Source organism: Tupaia chinensis, unplaced genomic scaffold, assembly GCF_000334495.1.
Source record: "Tupaia chinensis unplaced genomic scaffold, TupChi_1.0 Scaffold000290_1, whole genome shotgun sequence".
NCBI classification, from domain to species: Eukaryota; Metazoa; Chordata; class Mammalia; order Scandentia; family Tupaiidae; genus Tupaia; species Tupaia belangeri.
In genome coordinates, this window is record NW_006159775.1 from 1,643,465 (window position 1) to 1,669,074 (window position 25,610).

Below are 25,610 nucleotides of genomic sequence, written 5' to 3' on the forward strand. Positions count from 1 at the left end.
TCCAAATTAATGGCTCTGCTTTTTAAGTTCTGTATCCTTGGCTCTTACTTCTGTTAAAGGGCATACCACAGCCCTGTGTATTTTTCCTGTAGGGTGACAATACCAGGCTCCAAAGCCCCTGATGGGTTAGGGACATTGTCTTATTTGTCATCCTAACTCTTTGATGCCAGTGTGGTGTCTACTATGTTGTACTGCACAACTGTCAGCAAATGTCCAATGTCATGTCCAGACATGATTACTTTTGTTCACGTTAGATGGCTAGGGGACGATCTCAGAAACATGGATCTGTGTTTTATATATATATATATCCCCCCGGGGGGATGGCCACACCACAATCCCTTCTCCTCCATTCTCCTCTTGGGATCTTGGGCACGCATGCGCATGTGCCCTGCATGAGTTTAAGCCACCGTGTCCGGGACTTGAACCATGGTCGACTACATGGGAGTCCAGCAACATAGCTATTACACTAACTGCTGGTCCCTCTGTGTTATATTTTTACATAAAATTTTACTTGCTCATATCACAATTCAGGGTCAACTACAGGATAATGGAAACAACCTAGAACTGAAAGTTAAAGACCTGGATTCAAGCTACTGTTGAGTCAGTACAAGATGCAGGACCAGGAGCCCACTAGACCAACCTCCTCCTCAGGCCTCCTTTCCAAACAGGTTGAACAAGTGGGTGTGTCTATGTGAGGGTATGCAGCCTAGCTGCATGAAGCAGTTATCTACATGCCTCATTAATTACTCATTCAAGCTGGCTGACACATGCCTTGGATGCGAGGGGCTCTATGGAAACATTCATGGGGTAAAGGAAACATCCTGACCCCTGGCTAGGTCATATGATGCCTGTTCTATATAATATTTATGGCTTACACATCATCCTCTTTGATGCATACTCAGACAGCATTCCTCGAAGTTGCAGAGGAACAGCATAAGTAATCTGGCTTGACCTATGATGCATAACAGGATCACACATGATAGTAACGAGGTCGAAAAAGATATACACTAAAGTCCTTTTCTCTAACTGTAGAACTTCAACTGCATCCTTGAAAGCTTGCAAACAGTTCACTGTGCCTGGAAAAATGTATAAATGAAGAAGCTCAGCATGACTGAGCAGCACAGCTTGTCTGTGTTCACCCTCATCTCTGCTTCTGCATGTTTCTCCTTTCTCTAACTTTTTTCTTTTACAGGACTAAATCCTGTGGTGATTGCCAACAGTATTACCATCCAGAGAGATATTACTCTTAAATTTTCCCAGTGGACACCAACAGGTGGGTTCAGGTTCAGTGCCCTTGACCACTGCGTTGTGGTCTCGAGTAAGCCAAGGGAAGAACCCCGCACACACTCGGCTGAAGGCCCAGTCCCAAGATATCACTGTTGATAGTATATATTTACAGGAACCACAGACCCCATACCATTTTTACTGGGCAATACTGGCATCAAAAGCATTTCTCCCTATTATCAATGCTAATTGAGAATGCTTGAGGTGGAAAGTTAAGGCAGCCTGTGAGTCTGGCAAAACATATCCTGAGGTGTTACATACATATCACAACTGAGAGTTCCCAGTCCACATTTGTTATTAAAGGCTCCCAGGGGAATAAAACATCTTTTTCTTAGACCCCTGTATGAGAACAAAGAACTCAAACCCACATAGAAGTAGAAGGTCAGGCAAAATGTATCCCAAACATGGGACTAACTTACCAGGGTGCCACCTACTTGATTATAATATTTGCATATCAACCCATCACATCTTTCTAAATGTTTGGCAGTAAGTAATTGTGTTATAATTCTTTACTCTTATTAAAAGAATTAGAATGAGAAGCAAGGTGGAGAAAGGTACAAAAAGGTTCTTGAACACAGAAGGTGGGAAATGGGGGCAAAGGAAAGAGGAGGTCATCAAGAAGCCCCACTGGCTCCCTGCTGCTCCTTAGATGCAGGTGGAGGCACGTGACAGCCTCGACTCCCACCACTCATGTCAGCCAGGCTGGCTGTTCTCACTTCTCTGCTTTGTTCATGCTGTTTCCCCTGCCTGAAAGGACTTCGCCATCTCTATACTTAGTCATCCTTCAACACCCCAAAAAATGTCATTTTTAGTGAGAAATCTTTGTCTTGTCCTCCAGGATATCTTTATGCATTCCCCACACATGTTTATTTATGTCTCTGTTGTCACGTTTATCATAATTTACCACATAGCCTATGTGCCATGTCCTATTTATCTTCTTAATTGGGACTGGGTGCTCTTCTGAGGTAGGAGTGACTTTCCTATAAACAGTGCTTCTTAGCCCAGTGACAGAAACACAGCTGATACTCCTAAAGGGTTGAGGAGTAAGAAAATGTTTAGGTCCTTTAACAGTGGCTTCCATGCCAGTTAGTGTGCACCACAGCTGGTAGAACCCATGGCGAGCAGGAAGCCAATGACTGGGCCCAGTTACCTGTGACCCCAAGTACTGTAGGAAAAGTTAACAAGAAAGATGAAGAGAGGGGACTAGCAGGTGGCGTGGTGGTTAAAACGCTGGACACTCCCACATGGCTGATCACAGTTTGAGTCCCGAACCTGGTGGCTTGCTTTCTCACTCTCCCTCTCTCTGTGCCACTTTCTGGTCAAAGTAAAAATAAATGTTTCTGGTCAAATTAAAAATGAATGAATAAATAAAATTAAATAAATAATTAAAAAAATTAGTACGGGACTACAACTTAAAAAAAAAAAAGAAAAAGAAAAAGATAAAGATGAGGAGAGATGCTGGCCAGCTAGCTGGCTGTGATCTTCTCTAGAAACTTCCATTAGGTTGCTCAACAGGGAACTGGGCCACTTCTGTTGACTTCCATGCTCAAAACTCCTGCCTGGATTTTTTTTTTTTTCAGGTTTTTGCCATAGGGTGCATGCACTTGTGAGAGAGAGACAGAGGGAAAGTGAAAAGTCACCTCACATTGGGTATGGCCATGCTACTAAACCCACTATTCAGATTTAATGACTGATGAGGCTTTAAAGTATTACTTTTCCCTGGGATGTCTGCATTTTACTTGTGCATACCCTTGAGAATGGCTCCCTGAATTTAGGGGGCAAGGAGGTTCAAGCTGGGGGTAAGGGGTGTAAGGGAGGATAGGAGTGACAATGGGAATAGCAAAACAGACACTGTGTGGTCTGTAGGCAGACCTCTGAAACCACACTAGGGAGCAAAGGCTCCTGCTCAAGGGTGACCTGCCTATCCTTAGCCAGGAATTCTGTGGCCACACTGACTCTTCCTTTGGGGTTTATCTGGCAATTTTCTGCCAAAAGAACTCCCTTTGGGACAAAATCTGGCTGGAGGTTAGAAAGAGTTCTTCCATCCTGCTGGAATCTGCAGAGGGTTGGGAAAAATCCATCCTGTACGCTGGCCTTTCTCTCACTAGCAGGCGCTGTCTCAGCCAGCAGTAGTGCCTTCCCTTAGCCGCGCGGTGCCGTGCAGCCCTCATCCCATGGAGCCTTGTACTAGCTTGTGAAGGGCACAACTATAATTCGTCTGATGCTTGAGAGACGACAGAGCACTCTGTACACACAATACTGTGTGTATGCCGCTGTGCTAGTCAGAGATATGCTACAAATCAGCCTCTGGTTGCCTCTGTCAGATCTGAACATATTGAGAACCATATTAAACGAAGCCACCATGGCCTCTGGGATCTAACCAAGGGGATTCCCAGGGCTTTGAAAATATAGATTCTGAGCTCTTGAAGACCAAGGGAAAAAAGACAAACTGGAAGAAATGAAAGCAAGTAGTAGATGCTCTCAAAACCTAAACATAGTTTCTGACAGTTGAGGAAACTGTCTTTGCTAGGATTTTAAGTCATACATGGAGTAAACTTTGCCTTGTATTTAGCTGCAATGAGATAAAGTGGACTTGCTGGTGGCTTGTGACATTCTGTGGAAATACAAATGCAACTCCAGCGCAGAGCCCTCAAAGCAGCTGTGGCTCACGTGCTTCTACCAGCTTCCACCAGCACAAGGAGAAGCTTGACTCTCCGACTGCCCTCCTCTTGCCTTTCTCACCTGGGTTCTGTGGAACATGAACCCTCATCATGTTCTGCCCTTGTCCTGGTGGCTGGGCTCCCCACCCCAGCACAGGCAGACTTGGAGAGACTTGCCTGGCCTCTGCCATGTAGCCTGTTCCTGTCCCTCCTCACTTCCTGAGATTCTTGCTCCTCCCTCACCCCTCACATCTGCATTCCATCACCCTGACAGAGCCACATTCTGTGTGGCAACATTGGTGGCAGGTCCTCCCCACAAGGGAGGCCTCTAGAAGTATTTTCAACAAAGGGCTGTCCCACAGTTCTGCTGTGTCTTGGAAATGAGTAACCAAGACAACCAGCTATGAAATAAAAACAGACAGTTGTGGGGCTTTATGGGGATAAGAAAAGCATCTAGATTATTTTTTCCTTAACCACACTGTGGTCTTTTATGAAGAAAGAAGAATCCTTACACACATTCTTACTGCTCATTTGCTCAGAGAGCTGCAAACCATTTGGGATTTGGTTGCAGATGTATATTTTTCTCAATCAAGCCCTCCCTCTTGCCACCAGCACATCCACTCCTCTCTTCCCAGATTAATTTTTGAATGCGTGTCCCATAGGCTTGGGTCAATGGATCATGATGATAATGATGTTTGTTTCTTTGGGAGTGTGAAGTACTAGCTGAGTTGAAATTCTTATTGAGGTCCTGAGGAGGTATTCTAAGGCACATAGATCTGCTGCACTTTGACTAAGAAAGTCGTTTTAGAATATAGGAGTCCAGGGCTCCTCACACTCACGTGTTCTTCTGAAGCATAGAGGACTTCCATTAGTCGCTGCACGAGGTCATCATTTTCCTGCCCATGTTCTTGGCAGAGTAGCTCAATCTCTCTCAACTTCCCGAAGTAGAAATCCCTTTCCTTTTCCACGCCTTCAAGGGCAAGTTTTAATGAATGTACCTGCAAGAGAGAGAGAGAGGGTAGAGAAGAAAGACCCCCAAAATAGTATTAACAAGTAAGTGACCAACTTACTTTATGCTTGGGCATAAAGATCCAAGATATATAGACAGAGACATGCCAAAATAACCCATGTGCAAGTCTGTGGGAGAAACAACGGGGCCTTTCAGAGCCTGAGCCTGGGTCAGAATGTCCAATCTCAACAGCATGCTGTCATTCCCTGTATCAGGGTCCAAACAACCATTCTGCTTGCCTGATGCCACCCAGGCTGGGAATAGGCTTTCCTCTCCTGCTAACACAGGCTGGAGCACATCTTCCTCCTAACTTGTTGCTATGGTCTCAAGGTCTGTGTTCTTCTCAAATTCCTATGTTGAAATCCTAACCCCTAAGGTTGTGGAATTAGGAGGTGGAGCCTTTTGGAGAGGTCTAGGTCATGAGTGGGATTAAAGTCCTTATAAAAGAGTCCAAGGGAGCTCATTCATCCTGCCAGTATGTGACGGGTCAGCAAGAAGCGTAATCTACGAGGCAAGAGCCTCAACCAGACATGAAATCTGTTGGCACTTCGATTTTGGGCTTTCCAGCCTCAAGAATTTAAAAAATTAAACTTGTATTGTTTATTGGCCACCCAAGTTTATGGTATTTTGTCATAGCAGCTTAAATGGACTAAAATACCTTGTTTGCAGTTTGCAGGGAAAGGAGACGAGAATGGCAGAAGGGAGGAGAGGTTATCAGTGTGATGATGATTACCATTATTATTTTAGTTTTTATATATAGGTGTGTGCATTCCCAGGGGTGGGGAGAAGTGAGAAACCACCTCCGGAGGAAGGGGTGGCCACATCCCAATCCCATCTCCTTCATTCTCCTCTCAGGATTGGGGCATGCATGCACATGCACCCAGCGTGTTTTTCAAGCTGCCAGGTCCAGGACTCAAATCAGAGCCACCCTCAGTTTTGAGTCTCTTCAGAAATGATACTGAGCCAGGGAACCAGCAGTTAGTGTAATGGCTATGTCGCTGGACTCCCACGTAGTCTACTGCGGTTCATGTCCCGGACCCGGTGGCTTAAACCTCACGCTGGGCACATGTGCGTGCGTGTCCAAGATCCCGAGAGGAGAATGGAGGAGAAGGGGTTGCGGTGTGACCATCCCCCCTGGGGGGTGATTTCTCGCTTTGTGTCTCTCTCTGTCTGGTGAGCACATGCGCCCTATAGCAAAAAACAACAACAACAACAACAAAAACCTCTCAAAAAAAAAAAAAAGAAATGATAATGAGTCAAACTAGACTAATGTCCTCTACTGAGAAATGGGGTCTCGGAAACAGTGAAAACTATCTAGGGGGAGGAAATCTGCCTTAATTTCTCTAGCATTGGCTCTGGATATATTACTAGAAAGGCAGGGAGGTCTGGAAACTCCAGTCCCTTCTCCAAATAGCCCTTATTCCCTTTTTGCCGCTGAGGCTGGCCCAAAGAACTCCCAAGGCTGTGCAATTTCTCAGTGGTTACAGAGATGGTCCAAGTGAAGGGAAGGAGGCAACAGTTCAGGTAGGGCCCACCCATGCTGGCGCCTGGGGCTGAAGACACCTGGACAGGGTGTGATAGATCAGGTTTCTAACCTCAGACTGCCACATTCCTCTAGGCACAGTAGCTCTGCACAGGCTCAAATTATCACCCTGCGCTGGGTCTCTGAGAATGCTTCCTTTTTTTCCCCTTTGTACACACACACACACACACACACACACACACACACACATACACAATGTACATATACATATGCTTTACATAAATATGAAAGAACCTATACACATAAATATAAATGAGCATATAGATTAATACATAATTTGCCAGAGAGCATGTGCATTTACTAGAGAGAGGGAGAAGAAGCACCTTCCCATTGGACATGGTTGTGCCACAATCCCTTCTCCATCTCTCCTACCATTTGGGATTTGGGGCATGCACACACATATGCCTGGTGTGTTTCTTTCTTTAAAGATTTATTTATTTATTTATTATTTTTTAATTTGACCAGAGAGAGAGAAAGGGAAAGCAAGAAAGCAAGCTGCCAGGTTTGGGACTCGAACTGAGGTCATCCATGTGGGAATCCAGTGCCGTCAACCACTATGCCACCTGCCAGCCCCAATGCCTGGTGTGTTTCTAAAGCTGCTGGATCTGGGACTCAACTGTACAGTCAGCCATGTAAGATCCAGTCACCTTTTTTTTAAGTGCTATGCACTTGCCAGAGAGACAAAGGGACAGAGAGACAGAGAGAGAGAAATCACTTCCTGGGGGGACGGTCACCCCGCAATCCTTTCTCCTCCATTCTCCTCTCAGGATTTTGGGCATGCACACACATGCACCCCACATGAGTTTTAACCTGCTAGGTCTGGGACTTGAACAGCGGTAGACCACACGGGAGTCCAGCAATGAAACCATCATACCATCTGCTGGTCCCAAGGCCCAGCCACCTTAACCACCAAGCCATGGGGTAGCCCTATGTAGAGTATATTCTTTAGGGAGAAAATGACGGCCCTTTTTTTTGAAATCTTTTATCCAAAAATCATCCTTAACAGCATTTCCAAAAATATCTGGAATGAGAAACTTTTTTCTCTTTCTAATAATTTTGGACCTCTTTACATGCTATTTATCTATCTGGAATTACTGATTGATTTGAACATAGATCAAGCACACACAGTATACCTGGCAAATTCAGAACCTTCTTGTAAACTCAGGAAAATAGACCTCAGGAAACCTTGCCGAAGCTGCTGTGTAGCTGCTCACACAGCAGTGAGGGTCCCCTTGCCAACTTTCATTTCTGTTAATACCACAGATTGGGCATTTGTGAAAATTGAAAGCAACTACCCTGAATTCCAGGAAAAACTCCCTTTATTCTAGAAATTCTTTCCTGCTTTAAACAAACCAACCTGTCTTCTCAGCCTGGTCCACAAAATCCTTCTCAATGCCCACACCAGTGCCAGCACATGGGTTTGGGTCAGTTTTGGTGAGCCAGTATGTCCTAGCTCCCTGGTTCTGACAACGACACACTCGACCCATGGAAACTAAGTTTCTCAGCCTGCTGAGCGTGCTCTGGTCTGTACAATGAGCAATGGCTGCGGTTCTGGTAGGGAGGCCCAGTCCAAGTTAGGCTTTGGTGCTATTCTCCATGCATTCGGTAATAGGTGCTCAGCTATAAACACTCCCCAGTAAAAGCCAACATAACTATACGATGAAAGAACAGGTGACAAACACAATCCCATTTCTGCAGTCCCACTCACAAAGACCAGTGCCAGCATCATCCCTCCTATGGTGTGGCAGATGCCTAAGCCATAAGGGAGATGCTGGAGAGTCCTTGAGAAGGTCAAAGACAAGGGCGATGGAGGGGAAAGCCCTTCTTGGTGTGCCCATTGACCCCAGGTCCTCCCAGGCCTTGTCATGAGAACGAAAGCCGCTCTCTGTCTAGGCTAACTAGAACCCACACTCATCCTCACCAATGGTCCCGAGCACTACCAGGACTATAACCCACTTCCTGTTTGCTACTCACTAACCAGAAAGAATCTCTAATTATTTGATCCATGTCTCCTCCTTCACATCTTGACTCAGTCTCATCGCTGGAATTGCCTGGCACAGTGATGCTGTTACAATATATCATGGGAGATTGCCTGGATAAAGGCATGAAGCCAAGTAAATGAAAATTCTTCAAGTTTATGGCACGTGTCACTTTCTCTATTACTACCGTAATTCTCACTTTGGCCCAGGCATTTTGCCCAGCCTCTGCTGGTCCCAGTGTTCATTCCAACACTGTGATGCCTGGGTGGCTACCCACTGGCCTCAGGAGGGCAGCCTGGGGTTTTAAGGATGGAAGCTGGAGGAGCAGTGACAGATAACCACAGACATGGTCTGGAGCTCAGTGAGTATTTGCTGAACGAAGGACTTGCAATTTAGCACATGTATGACCTTCCCTCTGAGGGGCAGGGGTAGGAGGTATAGGGCAGATACACACTCCTTCACACGAAGGCATCAGAGGACATGGAGGAGGAGTGAGGCCTTTTGGAAATGATGACGAAGTTATACCAAGGAGGAGGAAGACCACGGGACCCCTCCTCTCTTTTCTCACCCTGCTCTCTCTAGAGTGACATTTTTGGATGGCAGGATGGACGTATTGTAACAGTCTGGGTGTCCGATGTATGTGGGGCTCTCTGTGTGATTTGGAGAGCAAATGGTTGAAAGAGAGAGGGGCAGGAAGAAGCCTCGAGGTTTCCACGTGGCTATAATTTGGGCTGGAGGGAGGAGAGGAGTCATGAAGAAACATAATAGAGATACTGAAAGAGTATGAGGCCATTAGGAGAAAAGAGTTATAAATCTAACGTATTATACTCCCCACCCCCAGCCACCCTTCATTCTCTTTAGGTCTCCTCTGATTTGCTTGGAGACTCAGGCATGTGGCCCAAGGCTCACTGGCTGTTCTTACTGCCTTTGACCTGAGCAGTCATCACCGGAGACTCTCCCTGAGCTCATAAACGAGAATCAGTGGGTAATTAGAACATTGCACAGTGTCTAAATCAAAGTCCTACACACCGGATGACTTAAGGTTTTACCTTTTTCATTAAAGTGATTGGAATTGTAAAGAAACACCCTAGTGAAGCAACTGCCTACTTTTAAATGAGGTTCCTGAATACAAATATACAATTATCTCTAAAACGGTTTCCAGACTCTTGCTGGCTCATCAAGAACAAGATTAATCACGGGCACTGGCCTGGCGAGCAGCTGGAGACAGCCTGAGGAGGCTGAGGAAGGCTCCTGTCGGTGGCAGAGGAGCCAGGATAAAAGACTCCTCTGCACCTGGGAAGTTCAGGGCTTCCAGCACCCTCGCGCTACCCAGTGCTTTATTACTTCTAAACTACACGTAATGTTAAGAAAATGAGCTATTATCAGGGAGCATACCTGAGCTTTTATAATGCAAATTTCAAAGACAGTAGAGTTATATTTGTGGTAATTGTGAGAAACAGTAGATAAAAAGGAATGTTCTACTATTTAAAACATAACTGTGGCCTGTCAGATTCCCTCAACATTATGAGTTTTGTGCCACCTGACTTCTGCTATCGTGGTAAGCTTTGGGTTTTTTGTTGTGCAACTGCTGTTCAGAAGTTCTAGGAGGACAGGGACGGGATCTATCTTGCTTACATTATATTATTAGTATGAATGCAGAATCTATTGCATAGAACAGGCTTAATAAATATTTGCTGAAAAAAAAAAGGGTAGGGAAGAGTGGGAAGGAGACAAACTAACCCCTAAAGCAGCCTTTACTAACACTATTCGGAGTGGCCAGAAGTGGGCACAACAGACCACAGTCTGGCCTGGTGCTCATTAAAGCTTCTGAGGGAGGAGGAGGCCTGCAGCCTGCATTACCTGGAGGTTGAGTCATCGACCTCGTCTTACTGTGTACACGTTGAGATTTATTTATCATGGACCATTAATTTTATTTTCTCAAACTATTCCTCTTAGTCTTGCTTCCTGGGAACCATGGAGTCTGCCTCAGCTTCCCTCCCTATCCCAGAGGCAGGGCCAGGGGTGATGCGTTACCTGCTCGTTAAGCTGGATGACTTGTGTTTCTAAGTCTTTATCAGATTTAGAGGCTGAGCCGCTGGATGAAGCTCTTTTGGCGGATGAGGGACGAGAAGGTGTGGATCCTGGTTTAGATGCTGGACTTGATTTAGCGGCACCTAAAAGCAACCAGAATGAATGATAAATACTGGCAATATTAAAAGCGTTTTTAGAGATAAGAAGGACATATGATATAAAAGGAGTTTTATATCAGGGCTGGCAGGTGGCATGATGGTTAAGGTACTGGACTCCCATGTGGCTGACTGTGGTTTGAGTGTCAGACTCGGTGGCTTACTTTCTCACTTTCTCTATGTCTCTCTTTCTCACTTCTCTTTGTCTCTCTCTGTTGAGCATGCATGCCTTATAGCAAACTGAAAAACAAAAATAAGAAATAAAATGAAATAAATAATTCTTATATGTAAAAAAAAGGACACATGATTAAATCAGTGTCATCTTGGGCCACCTGTATAACCTGAGCACTGCTTTTTTTCCGTCAAGTAACCCAAGGTTAATGCAATTGTTCTTTCTCCTTCCAGAGAGATGAGTAAGAGATACAAAAGGATTTTAAGTTTTTTTTAAACAGGAAACGTTTTTAGATAAACTTTAAGTATTACCTTCATTGGATTTCCAAGAAATCAGAGAAAAAAAGACAAGATAACCGACTGATACTTTAGGAGAAATATTGGTACAAATGTATATACTTTTCTCTTTTAATATATTTCCTAGCTTCACTAGGAAATGCCCTTTCCATTTCAATTGAACTGAAAGCCTAAGAGCAACAACATTTTCACAGCAGCAAGCACTCTTAATGCCCAAATCCTGGTTTATAAATGTTATCCTGCAATGAAAAATGGATGACTGCAGAGATGGAATAAGGGATGCAAAGGGCATACCTAGGACATCTTGTGTCAGAACCAAGGATGTGCTCAAGCATTAATGTCAATGGTACACAGAGGAAGCCTGAAGGGGCTTCCAACTAGCCACTCTTGAGTGTCAGGAAGAATAATGACTACAATTTATTGTAATGTACAGGATAAATAAAAATCTATCGGTTCATAAGAATAAATGGACATGGGAAAAAGAGGGGAAGGAAGACGAAGAAATGATATAATAGGACTTCAAAAAGTTCAATGGGGCTGGCAGGTGGTGTGGTGGTTAGGATGCTGGATTCCCATATGGCTGACTGCAGTTCAAGTCCCAGATGTGGTGGCTGGCTGGCTGGCTGGCTTGCTTGCTTTCTTTCTTTCTTTCTTTCTTTCTTTCTTTCTTTCTTTCTTTCTTTCTTTCTTTCTCTCTTCTTCTCTTGTCAAAAAAAAAGTCATAAATAAAAATAAATAAATATTAAAAATAAAAGTTGGTAGAAAATGGTAGAGCACAAAATTATTTTGGTATCCCCCCAAACTGAAATCCATGCATTATTTTTTCATACTAAGCATTTTCCATAAACTTGTTGAAGATAGATACTTCATATAGATTTTTACAATATACTGATGGTAAGTGTAGAAGAATGTTAGAACTAGAAAGTCCAATTTTATAACATTTATAACTCAGAGCTGAATCAGAAAATGCTCCGTAAGGGACACCACAGCTTTAGGTGAGAGGTTTAGGGGAACAAGAGAAATCCCACATGTCGAGATGTCACTATAAATTACTATCAAGGAGAAGTACGCACCTTTGCAATGTGGAAATATGGGGGTCAGCGTCTTAAACCACGAGATTCACTCAGCTTATGAATAATGATACAAAGCAGGACAAAGACTGACTGACTTTAGGGAAGACCTCACATATTCGGAGCTTAGCTTCATGACGGACTCGCTGGCTAGAACATGGCACATGAATGGCCTCTGTAGCCAAAATAGAAGTTGCAAAGTATACACAGTGAAGTTCATGAACTTTGTGGGTTAAAGATTCTGGACTCTTCCTAGGGACCTATGTCTGCCCTTTTTCTGGGAACACAGTCCTAGTGGGGTACAGCTCTGCTCCCCACACTCCTCTTCCTGTCTGCTGTCAGTGCTCCTCCTGTGTGCTCCGACTGGGCGAATCCCTCACACTACACTCTTCTAGAAGGCTCTTGGAGGGCAAGGAATGTGTCTTACTCATCCAGGGACAGCATAGTGCTAGGCTGAAATATACCTAGTAAAGGAACAAATGTTTAAATAAATAGATGAACAAGTAAATAAAACTTGGTTACGTGGTTTCCAATTTTAGTTCATTTCCAACATTACAGTTTTTCAGTACCAACAAGTTAGAAAGAGGCAAGGTGTTATAAAGGCAGGTATGTGACAGCAGTTACAAGTTTCAACCAATATCCTAATTACAAAGTAATGAACAGGAAGACTATAAAACGTGTATTGTCTGTCTTTAGGTGCCTGGAGACATTAGTTACAGATGCAAGTCATATACACCCTCCAGAATCATTGACAGAATTATAACCTTTAAACATACTTCTGTTAGACCAAAAGAAAAAAGAAATAAAAAAAAAATAGAGGGGAATGCTAGATATTTTCAGTTTAACCATTCTCACTTTAAAGTATGCATGGGGACTTCAAAAAGTTCACAGGAAACAAATGAATTAAGGTATAAGTTTAATTTGGTGTAAAAATTTTTTGAAATCCATGTATTCGCATAATCACATTTTCCACAAACTTTCTGAAACCCTCCGACGTACACTTTAAAATGAAAACATCTTTGATGATCATGTATAAGGTAATGTCTTTGACTTGATTGATATGCATTGCTTTATGCTGGTAAAAAACATATTGTGTACACTGCAAAAGATATAGTGATTAAATGTAAATTTTGAGTGCAAAATGAAAAACGAAAGAAAAAGATTAGAATGGTTAAACTGAAAATGACTGGGGTATCCCCAGGGTACAAATGTAGTGACCTGGAAATCTCACCTATACAGAACAGCTTCCCCAGGAGCCTAGAGAACTGCTGTTTTATTTGGGGTACAGTTGTAAGGAGCCCTCATCTCTGCAGAAGCCCACCTAAAATCCTGCTACAACATTACTCTGTGTCCCACTGACCAAGTTCTCTACCCAAGGCTCAACCTGCTAGGTAAGAAATCAACATGGAGGAGTGGTGAGGAGGCAGGCTGACCTGGCCCAGAGCTTTCTCAGGAGGCAGCCCCTACCTAGTAGCTGGGGAGGCAGCTTTTGAAAGATCAAGTTCCTTTAGAGCATTTTATAAGTGACATACCACTTTATAATATAAAGAAAGTAAGAGAAAACAGTGTAAGGATTATACACGACCAACATCCTGTATTTAATGTGAATATATTTACTAAGTGCCTGCCATAGGCTGTATAGAGGAGTTCTAAAAAAAAAAAAAAAAAAAAAAGGCAAAAGGCGCAGTAACTAAGAATTCCCAGGCATGGCACCTTAGACCTCAGGAACAAGCAGTGTTCTATGACTCCATGACCATCCTTTGAGACTCAGGCTATGTTCTCTCTGCCTGAAACACTCTCTCTCTTGCCTGGCACCTTCGCCACCTCCTTTTAGTAACTAGGTCTACCATCCTTCAGGTCTCAGCTTATGTCACCCACCTCCTTTCAGTACCTAGGTCTACCATCCTTCAGGTCTCAGCTTATGTCACCTCCTCTGGGAAGCCATAGCACTCCCAACATGTTCTCTACAGCATGTACCAATCATAATGGTAGAGTTACTGTTCTAAAAATTTGCCAGAGGGCATGTGTGATAGCCAGAGACAGAGAGAGAGAGAGAGAGAGTGTGCAAACCCCATGGAGAATGGCCATGCTGCAATCCCTTCTCTTCTCTCTTCCCTCCTTTCAGGAATCTGAGGATGCAGTACACACAAATGGTGTGTGTTTCAAGTAGCAGGGTCCAAGACTCGAACCATGCAGTAAGCCATGTGGACTTCAGCCACCTTAACCACCATGTCACCAGCTGGCCCAATAGAGTTGTTTCTTTAATGTCGACTTCTCCCATTGGACATAAACACAATGACATAGGAGATGTATCTGGTTCCCATGGCCAATCACAGTGCCTTACCCAGAGACACTCAGTAACAGTTTTTGCAATTTACTGAACACCTAATGGAGATATTTCTCCAGGATAAAGATGCCAGGGAAAGCCTGAGATGATACAAATGTCCAAGTCATTGAGGGCAGAATCAGCAAAACAAAAGAAACCAAGCAAAAACAGTGTGTCTCCCAGGAAATCTCTTCCTTGATCTCCTTTAAAGACTACCTTCCATTATTACTTAGGCCCCTTATGTATATACGGAATCAGGGCACTAGGTCAAGGGTAAAAGTGGTCAGTTAATGTGTAACTCTGAGCAGATGAACAGAGTGCTCTGTGCTGGGCTCTGCCATGGGCTTCTGCGAGCAAAGGCCCTGCAGAAGGAACTTCCCTGAGAACGTGTGACCACCACCCTGGGCAGTTCTCCAAATGCAGGTCACGAGCTCCTTGTGGCTCCTGGCAGTGCCCGCACTGTATTTAACATATAGGTAAATAAATAAATAAAATAATTCTTTAGAAAAATCATAACAAGCTGCAATTTTATATGACAGTAATGTCACCATACAGCGATCACATGATGAACATACATTAAGAAATATTAAATGTGTAAAAACAAAAATGAAATCTTTGTTCTCATTATAGTAATAATTTCATGTTTTACTTTGTAGAATAAATAGTGTAGACAATATCCTAAAGTATATAGCACACTGTTTAGATAGTAGAGTCCAGAATTATGATTTTGGTTCTTGCTGTGTAAGTCTTGCTATCGTTTTCCAAGTAACCATTCTTTAAACTGTACTAGCTTTTGTGGCTACCAGGTACTCTGTTCCTATTTACACGGCCCACTACAACAAGGATGCTATCAGAAAATTGCAGTTATTTAGGTCAATACATTTACATTGATACAATACTTCATGTAAACTGCTCTCTGTATTCCAATCTTGTGACGTGACCCAATAATGTCCCTTAGAACATCCATTCTTGGTTTTAGATACTGAGATGTTCAATAGCTTCTTGCTTCTTGGATGTTCTCACTCCACCAGTGATTTTAATTTTAATTGTTCATTTTGTAATAGGATGTGTATGTTTGCTGGAGAGACAGAGAGGAAGGGAAAGTGAGAAATACCTCCCAGGAAATGTCCACACCACAATCCCTTCTCCATTCTCTGCTAAGGATTTTGGGCAGGCATGTATATACGCCTGGCGTGAGTTTTCAAGCGACTAGGTCCAGGACTAGAACTGCAAAGGTGGCCATGTGAGATCCAGCCGCCTTAACCTCCCCACCACCTGCTGCTGACCCTCCACTGGTGACTTTACTTCTGTACCTTTCCATGCCTCTTCACTCAGTGATGATTATGTGAAAGCTGGTTCCATGAAGGCTTTTAAAGACAGTGCAGCTCCCTTGGCTCTAATACAGTTATAGACTTTTTTCTTGCAGCTATCAAACATTTCAGTATTTTTTTAAGTTGCATTTGGTGATGTCCTGAAAGCCTAATTAGTGGTAGCCCTGTCTTACAAGCAATCGTTTTGCCCCCCAGCACTTCTCTCTCTCCCTAATTTTCCCTTTCAAAACAAAAAAGAGTTTCAGAAGCAGAGGAAAATAGACATAAATTCTGCACAAGTCCCTGTAATTCTCTGAATTTACATTGGACATGGACATGATTTACAATGCTAGTCTTTGAGCAGTTGTGTCTTAATTAATGCCTTTAGGATTTGGGGTATACATATGATTCTAAGACACTTTAACCATAGTTGTAAAAAAAAAAAACAAAACAGAGAATGGCCTGATTCATTGCCTTATTGAAGCCAGAGCATTGCTGTGTCTAATGTCAATAATTAGTAGCTTGCTTCATGTTTATGGAAAATGCTACAGCATTCTGGGCATGTGAGGCCCAGTGGGTTCAGAAGGATGAAGGAAATCAAAGCACTGTGCTTGGGCTATCCTTCATAGCCAGGGCTCTGCTGGAATTTAGAAATTCTCCTCACATAATCTGCTGTATTCCTTTTGCCAAAATCATAAACAGAGGAGCTAAATATAAGACACTAATACTGTTGACAAGAGCCACAGAGATTTAAAAACATGAACGTGTGTGTGCGTGACTATCACACACACAGACCCAGAAAGCCACTGCTCTTCTAGCCACTCCCAACTTCTTTCCTGATTTGAGTGACTATTCCCTTCTGTACCCCCAACCCATAATCTTTCTCATTCAATTAAAAAAACCCATAGGACAACTAAAACACAGCAGAAGATACATCACATTTGTACTGATCATCTGCAGATGGCTCTGACATGCTTTCTTCTTTTTTTATTTTAAAGAATCATTTATTTATTTAATTCCATTTATTATTATTATTATTTAATTAGGGCAGAGAGAGAGAGAATGAAAAAGGGAAAGTGAAAAAGCAAGCCGCCAGGTCCAGGACTCGAACCACAGTCAGCCATGTGGGAGTCGAGTGCTTAACCACCACCCCACCTGCTGGTTCCTGACATCATTTTTCTTATCAACCATTTGCCCTGGTAAGTAGGTCTTATTTTTTAACTGAGATAATAAGGCTGGTTAAAAAAGAGAAATGTCACTGTACTCGGGAAAAGAGTATGGGCTGGGCCGATGAGAAGAGGACAGGAAGAGGACTTCCTCAGTGACTAAGCTGACACCAGAGCCACTGCACTGTGGTATAAGGGACAGCATCCTCACCACTCTGATTACTGCAAATTCAAGAAGTAAAGCCTGATCATCTTTCTAAAAACTGGCTCTGACTCTTAACTCTGTAGGTTCTGTAGTCTGCTCTGCTCTGAGGGCAGAAAACGTACCTCGGTGGCCAGAGTTCAGTCCAAATGGAACCTGAACAGGGTTACAAAATGCTCTGCTTCATGAGATCATTGAGAGGCTGAAATAAGCAGCTCAGAGCCCTTACTGGCTTTTGTCCTCACTAATGCAGTCAGTGGCAAAGTTTGGCCACTCCAGAACCAGCTCATATAAGTGGGCAGCTGGGCCAGAAGGTGGCAAGTGGTAATTTAATTGAATCTGCATGGGGAAGGGCCTGGGTTCATGTCCTGGGACCTCTCTAAGCATGCTGGGTGTGTGTAAAACCTCCTTCTATTTTTTTTTTTTTAATTTTTAATTTGCCTGAGGTTATGTATGTATGCCTGCTGGAGAGAAACAGAGAAAGAGAGAGGGAAAGTGAGAAAGCACCCCTGCGTGGGCCTAGTCACACATAATCCCCTCTCCATGTCTCCTTTTGGTCATAATTTTGGGCATGCACATGCACCTGGTGTGTTTTTCAAGCTGCTAACTCTGGGATTTGAACCATGCAGTTGGCCACGTGGGATCTGCCCTAACTACCAGGCCACGGCTGGCCCTAGGAAACCCTATTCTATACCCTACAGAACTGTCACCAAATCATTTTACACAGCCTATATTTTGCAATGTTCACAGCAACAAAGGGACATTCTGTGATCAACAGCAGTTGCTATTGATCATGGGAACAAGGCTGAAGGGAAGGCGGGCAGTGACGAGAGCTATGAGTTAGCCCGTGTCCCCTCCAATCCAGTGCTCAGGGGCTACTCCACAGCATAATAAATGGCTCTGCCCCCAGGAGGGTGCACAGGGAGACACACTGTACGTCAGTGGCTTGGCCCTGCATGGACAGGGCCTGGCTCCCCCACGCATGTCCAGCGAGTGTGAGTGTTCACGTACGAGTTACTTCTGCCCTGCTTACCATCCCCGCTGGAGAGGATGTGCTTATTTTTAGCCATCATGTGATTCTCTAGTATTTTCCAGGCTCTGCTTGAGTCACTCTAGTTTCAGAGAATTTTTCATTGGAAAGAGCTCCACATTTTGGAATGGCTCAAGTGTTTAATATTCTCTTAAATAGTTATTTCAACAAAGTATGTGTGTCTTTCAATAAACTACTGCTTTTTCACACCTCCCAAACTTGGTAGCAAACTAAGTGTGCTTTGAAACACATCAGGGACCAAATCCAATCACCATCTTAATTTAAAATAAAATTTTTCAATTGTCCTAAAAAGTGAAGATCACTCAACTGGTGAAAACCACCCATCTAAATCATCCAACGATGATTTAGAAAAGCATCTCCCTGCCTGTTTATTGGAGGGGATGAAATGGTTGAAAGAACCCAGCACACTGAATCTGCCCACTGAGAATAAAGATACAGAGGCATTATCATGACAATGATGTCATGGGTGCCTCTGTACTCCTGACATACAAAACGCTTATAAACTCAGATGGCTATTTGGGGGGGAACACAAGTAATTACTTTATAATGCATTGTCCTTTCAATTTCAGAGTATCTACTAACTTAAAGTTGATTGGGACCAGCAGATGGTGTAATGGTTACATTGTTGGACTCTCATGAGTCCCAGACCTGCTGGCTTAAAACTCATGCCAGGTGTGTGAGTGTGCATGCCCAAAATCCTGAAAGAAGAATGGAGGGAAAGGGACTGAGGTTTGGCCATTCCCCCAGGGGTGATTTCTTGCTTTCTCTCTGGTGAGCGCACACAACCTGTAGCAAAAACCTCTCAAAAAATAACAATGGCAAACAAAAAAAAAAACCCTTACAATTGGCAAGCCCAGCATTTCAAGCTGTTTCTCTGATGGGGGCAAGCCCGTTGTGCCCATTAACACTATCTTACCTAGTCTCCCTTGCAAAGAGAGATATGATATGATATTCCCTGGTTTAAGGCCATAGAGCAGGCCAGGACCAGGGAAGTGAGAATGATGGGCAAAGCCTCACTTGAATCATCCACTCTCACTTATCCCAGTGGGCTCCAGTCCTTGGGTTCTCTGCTTCCACTGACCAACTACCAAGCCAGAGACGTGTGCATCATTCATCCTTGGTCTCCTCCTCTCTCTTCTCACACCTATCAATCACCAAGTATCATTAACTTTATCTCCTTAAGGTCTCCACAACCTACACAGCTACCACCTACATGTAGGCCACTATTCTCTCCTACATGGTCTGCTGCAGAAGACTCTTAGCTCATCTTTTGGACTGTAATTGTGCCCCTTCTAAATATGTTCCCTACAATGCAGAGCAAACTTCTCTTAAAACTTTCAACATCACTCAACAGTATCTGTTATAAAGTGTAATCCCCAGGTGAACAACAGACCTTGAAGGTGACCCCCCAGAGATCTCTGCCTTCTGGTATTCATTTCTTTGTTTAATACTCTACCCTAGCATCAGTAGGTGGCATGGAGGTTAATGTGGCTGGCTGGACCCCACATTGCCAACTCTGCAGTTTGCATCCTAGACTGGGCAGCTTGAAAAACATGCTGGGCGTGTGCATGTGTACCCCAAATCTTGGGAGGAGAAATGCAGTGTGGCCACCCCCCTGGGGGTATTTTCTCTCTCTCTCTCTCTCTCTCTATATATATATATATATAATCATTGGATGTGGGTTAACTCCTGGGACTACACATTCTACACATAGCCTTGGGTGAGACATTTTCCACTATTTAGGGAAAAGTCTGAAAAGAGCCTCAGGTATGAGCAATGCATTTCATCAACTGGGGAATGAATGCTTTAGACATCGAGGGGATATCCATAGTATTCAATTTAGCACCATCTTAATTAATTAAGTGGGAAATCGTTTGTGTGGTGAATTCAGTATACATGACAGAAAACCTCCTGGTTTGCAGGGATTCCATAAAAATAAACGATACTTTATGTTGGTAATTATTTGTGATGGAACCAAGAGCAGATACCCCCATAAGTCAGGCACTTTAACCTACCTCAAGACCTGATCTGTGGTTAATGTATCATGTGGAACACATGGCATCTAGCAGAGGGGTAATAGCTATGCAGCTACCTTGGAGAACGCAGGCTCCTTCGCCTCTACACACCTCAAAACATGTGAGGGCGAGGGCTGGCATTTGAGCTTGCGGTGCACCTGGTTGTGGTTTTTCAGTCTGGTGTGTCCCAGCATTGTCACAGATCCATTAAGCCCTAGCTCCTGGGATTTTTCAAGACTAGCTGCAGGTGAGTCTAATGGAGAAGCTGATGCACATCTCCCCTGGACCCTGAAATGAGGAGCTTGCACCAGTAATGTATCTTTCCTGGAATCCCTTTTTCCGTTGACCATGATGCTCAGTAAACCATGGTGAGTTGCTTTTCTCCCTAATTGGTGCTTATACTCATGAAGTGTGTCACCATCATTAACCAAAATCAATTAAGTATCTGCATGAACGTGGCCTTCCATCTGGGCACTGGCTAATTTACACGCGATGTTCTCATGCCTCCCTGTGAGAGCTCCAGTCCTATTAACGGTCCCACTCTTTTGAGAAAAGTCCATTTCCAAAGTTAGATCTTTGGTTGACGAGAAAATACTTAGGGAAACAAATAAGTTCTATGTAGATTAAATATGTCCTCTAAGGTACATGTTTGATCAAGGTACAGTTTGCCCTTCCTAAATGGAACCAACACAGAGTCATCACAAATACAAATGCATGCATGCGTGTTAACATGGTAATGTGTAGGGTAGTTTTTAATCTGCTTAGGTCAATTCTCCGTAGTGACAACTTTGATTCTGATCACGTGGCCACTAGGATTTAGAGTGAAAACAATCTTAGCCAGCACGAGGGCTGCTTTGTTTGAGGTCTTAGACTTGAGAGGGGTGCTATGTGGACAGGGGCCTCGTTTCAGTGGAGTGAAATCCTAAGAACTGAAATTACTTGAGAAGTACAATGTGAGGCATGGTTCTAACCCAAGGTTTCATGCTCATTCCCAATTGCACAATATTTACAGAGCAATAATGATCTTCTTAATAAATTGCAGCTATCTTTTGTCTCAGAGTTATAGAATAACCTTCTACTTAGAGGTAAAGTGTGATATTCTTATTCAAGCTGTCATAAGTTGCAGCCAACTATCTGCATGCACTGCCATAGCGTATCTAGTGAATTTCATGTGGCAGAATCAATAACAAAAAGATTTTATTCAGATGAATTACTCTAAAGTGATGTACCATGTAAAACCGTTTTATGTAATACTTAGATTAAACCTCTTTATTAGTCATTCCTCTATAATAAAGTATCTAATGTTATTAATAAAAACTATCAGTAAAAGTGGCTCACTTATTAGCTATTGAACTGTCACTACGTAATAAACAGTTTTTTGTTTGTTTCCTTTGTTTTTTAGATTTTTACCATAGAATGCATACACTCACCAGAGAGAGACAGAGAAAGGGAAAGGGATAAATCACCCCTGAATGGGCTGGCCACACTATAAAACCTTCTTCTCTATTCTCCTCTTGGGATTCTAGGCACACACACAGACACTGAGTGCGATTTTCAAGTCACCTTTTCTGGGATTCAACTTGAGGTGGGTCATGTGGGAGTCCAGTGCCTTAACCACCATGCCACCTACTGGTCCTAATAAGCACATTTTAAAGCTTAACATCGATAAAACTCTTAAACATTTATCACCTTGAAATGGGTAATATTTTGATATCCATTTAACATAAGGAGACTAAGACAATGAAAGTTTAAGTTACTCAGTCCAAATCTCATAGGTAGGAAATAATCTGGATTAGAATCCTACTGGCTAAGTCTAGAGTCCATGTGAAACAAATGAAAAAGAAATAGGATATAAAAATAAAATGTACAAATGAAATTGTGGGTACTTATATATGATCATGGCATTTATTTATCAATAGCTTAGAAACCTAAAAAAAGCTTGGAGAGATTCATTTTTCTTTCTCTCAGACTTATTCTCTTCTCTCAAGTTTGTTTGAGGAAAATAACAATAATAATAAAACCTGTGCTGCTGCTGCTGACCAGAGAGGGAAGCAGAGACAAGAGATCACTCCAGGCTTCTTCCCGCCTCCCAGCTGGTCCCAGATTAGCCCCGAGTGCACCTGGTCTTAAGAGACTGGGAAAGGAAGCAACACGTAAAGGTAGCTGCATACTCACTCTGACTGGAAGACAAGGCCTTCTACTGAGGACATTTCTGAGAAGCAGAGCTCTTCTTTCCCTCAACATATAGAATCGACAACAGAAAAACAGGCAGTAGTGTATAATACAACAGATGACTAAAAATCAGCACAGAGGCATAGAAAGTATGGGAAAACCAAGAAATACCTCTTTCTCAATGGAACGGAGCAACTCTTCTTCAACCATGGACAGTGCAAAGGAATTTAAAGGAATGTCAGAAATAGTGTTCAGAATATTCATGGTAACAGAAATAAGAAAATCTTTCTAGGAATAGAAGGAGGAGATAGATATCATAAGAAAAAAAAATCAATCAGAACTCTTAGAGGTGAAAACAGTAATGCAGGAAATCAAGACTCCCTCAAAAGTATTAAGAGTAGACTGGAACATGTGGAAACCAGAATCTCTGAGCTGGAAGACAAAACCTTTGACTTAGGCAAAGCCACCTAAAACAATGAAAAAAAAATAATTAAAAAAATAAGACAACATACAAGGAATACTAGATACTATACATTGCACAAATATTGAAATAATAGGTATTCCAGAAGGTGAGGAAACAGACAAGGGCATAGAAGGTCTATTCCATAAAATACTTGCAGAAAACTTCCCAAGCCTAGAAAATCTATGAAACATCCAAACCCAAGAAACACAAATGACCCCAAATAGAACCAACCTAAGAAGATCCTCTCCCCAGTACATTATAGCCAGAATGACCAAAATCACAGATACTAAAATATCTCTATATATGTATATATGAAATTATTGGATGTGGGTTGACTCCAGGGACTACACAGACTACATATAACCTTGGGTGAAGTATTTTCCACCCTTTAGGGAAAAGTCTGAAAAGAGGGAAACATCAACTTACTTATAAAGGTTATCCCATCAGGCTAACATCAGATCTCTCAGCAGAAACAATGCAAGAAAAGAAGGAATGTACAGATATATTCAAAGTGTTAAAGGAAAAATAATTTCAACCAAAACTTCTATACCTAGCAAGATTAACCTTCAAATGGGATAAAAAGATAAAAACATTCTCAGAAAAACAAAACCTGAAAGAATTTACCAACACCAGATCAGCTCTTCAAGAAATTCTAAAGGGAGTGCTGTATCTGGAAAACTAAAAAGAGATGGGTAGAAACAAGATATTTAAAAACAACCCCAAAATAATTAACATAATGGTAGGGACAAGTCTGGAAATATTGATAATAATGTTGAATGTCAGTGGATTAAATTCTCCAATCAAGAGACACAGACTGGGTATGAAGGAATAAAAAAAAGAAATGTTCTATCTGTTGCCTACAGGAAATGAACCTCATAGATAAAGACGTACATAGACTAAAAATGAAGGGCTGGAAAAAGGTATTTCATGCAAATGAGAACTAAAAAAGGGCTGGAGTTGTTATACTATTTTAAGACAAAATAGACTTTAAGATGAAAACTGCAAGAAGAGACAAAGAAGGGCAGTAAAATATATAGTAGTAAAATAAAGTAGTAAAAAAGCTAATTAATCAAGATGATAGAATACATAAATATCTATGCACCTGACACAGGAGCACCCAAATATGTGAAGGAAAGATTGCTAGATACAAAAGGAGAGATAGACAGCAACACATTAATTGTTGGGGATCCCAACATCCCACTATCTCCTCTGGACAGATTATCTAGACAGGAATAAGCAGAGATACATGATCTGAAAGATACCATGAATCAAATGGACTTCACAGACATCTGTAGAACATTCCATCCAAAAACCATAAAATATACATTTTTCTCACCACCACATAGAAACTTTTCAAAGATTGATCATATGACAGGATACAAAACAAGCCTTGACAGATTCAAAGTCATAGAAATCATGTAAGACATCTTCTCTGACCATGATGAAATTAAATACAAACATATGGAAACTAAACAACCTACTGTTGAATGACCTCACAACTACTGAAGGGATTAAGGCTGAAATCGAAAGAGTCATGGAAAAACCAATGTTAAAGAGTGCATGCATTGCCATAATCTACGGGAAACAGCAAAAGCAGTCAGAACAGGGAAGTTCATAGCAATTAGCGTGCGTAAGAAAAACATGGAGAGAAGGCAAATGGACAATATAACATCATGCCTCAGGGAACTGGAAAAACAAAAACCAACAATTTCAAAGAAATGCCAGGAGAAAAGAAATAATAAAGATTTGAGTAGAAATAAATGAAATAAAAAACAAACGAACTATACATAAAATACATGAAAGCAAAAGCTAGTTCTTTAAATGATAAACAAGATTGACACACCTTAGCTAGACTAACCAAGAAGAGAGAAAGGAATCAGATAAATCAAATTTGCAATGAAACAGATGATATTACAACAGACACAATAGAAATAAGGAACATCATTAGAGGATACTATGAGAAACTATCAGCCAACAAGCAAGAACATCTGGGTGAGATGGACTAATTCCTGGATACATTTAATCTACCAAGATTGAATCAGGAGAACATAGAAAGTTTGAATGGACCCATAACAAAAATGAGATTGATTCAGTAATAAATAACCTCCCAACAAAAAAAAGTCCAGATTCTGATGGTTTTACTTCTGAATTCTACAAAACTTTTAAAGAAGAGTTAACTCTCATTCTACTCAAGTTCTTTCTAAAGACCCAAAAGAAAGAAACCTTCCCAAATCCATGTAATAAAGCCCCTATCACCCTCATCTTCAAAACAGATAAGGACATGACAAGGAAGGAAATACTACAGAACAGTGTCTCTGATGAGTATAGATGCAAAAATTCTCAACAAGATAATAGCAAGTCGTATCCAAAAACATATAAAAAAGATTATAAATCTGGACCAGGTAGACTTTATCCCAGGCATGAAAGGGTGATTCAATATACACAAAATCATAAACATAATGCATCATATTAACAGAAAGAAAGTTGAAAAACATACTATCATATTCATTGATGCAGAAAAATCATTCAATAAAATACAATATCCCTACATGACTGACTCTCAGCAAAATCTGGATAGAAGTGACATTTCTTAACACAATAAAGACCATCTATGAAAAATCCACAGCTAACATCATCTTGAATGGGGAAAAGCTTTCAGCTAAAACCTTCTATAAAACAAGGCTGCCCTCTTTCTCCACTCCTTTT

General features: G+C 42.1%; 1 protein-coding gene across 3 annotated transcripts in view; it reads right to left on the bottom strand.

Annotated features, from left to right (window-relative positions):
• MAPRE2 (microtubule associated protein RP/EB family member 2) overlaps positions 1 to 25,610 on the bottom strand; it is a 181,891-nt gene that overhangs the window by 4,380 nt on the left and 151,901 nt on the right. For all 3 annotated transcript variants that reach the window (XM_006150529.3, XM_006150528.3, XM_006150530.3), the window contains 2 exons: positions 10,510 to 10,649; positions 4,784 to 4,942 (listed from right to left, as the gene is read on the bottom strand). In XM_006150529.3, coding sequence (XP_006150591.1) covers positions 4,784 to 4,942; positions 10,510 to 10,649 — 299 coding nt within the window. The remainder of the gene's footprint in view (positions 1 to 4,783; positions 4,943 to 10,509; positions 10,650 to 25,610) is intronic.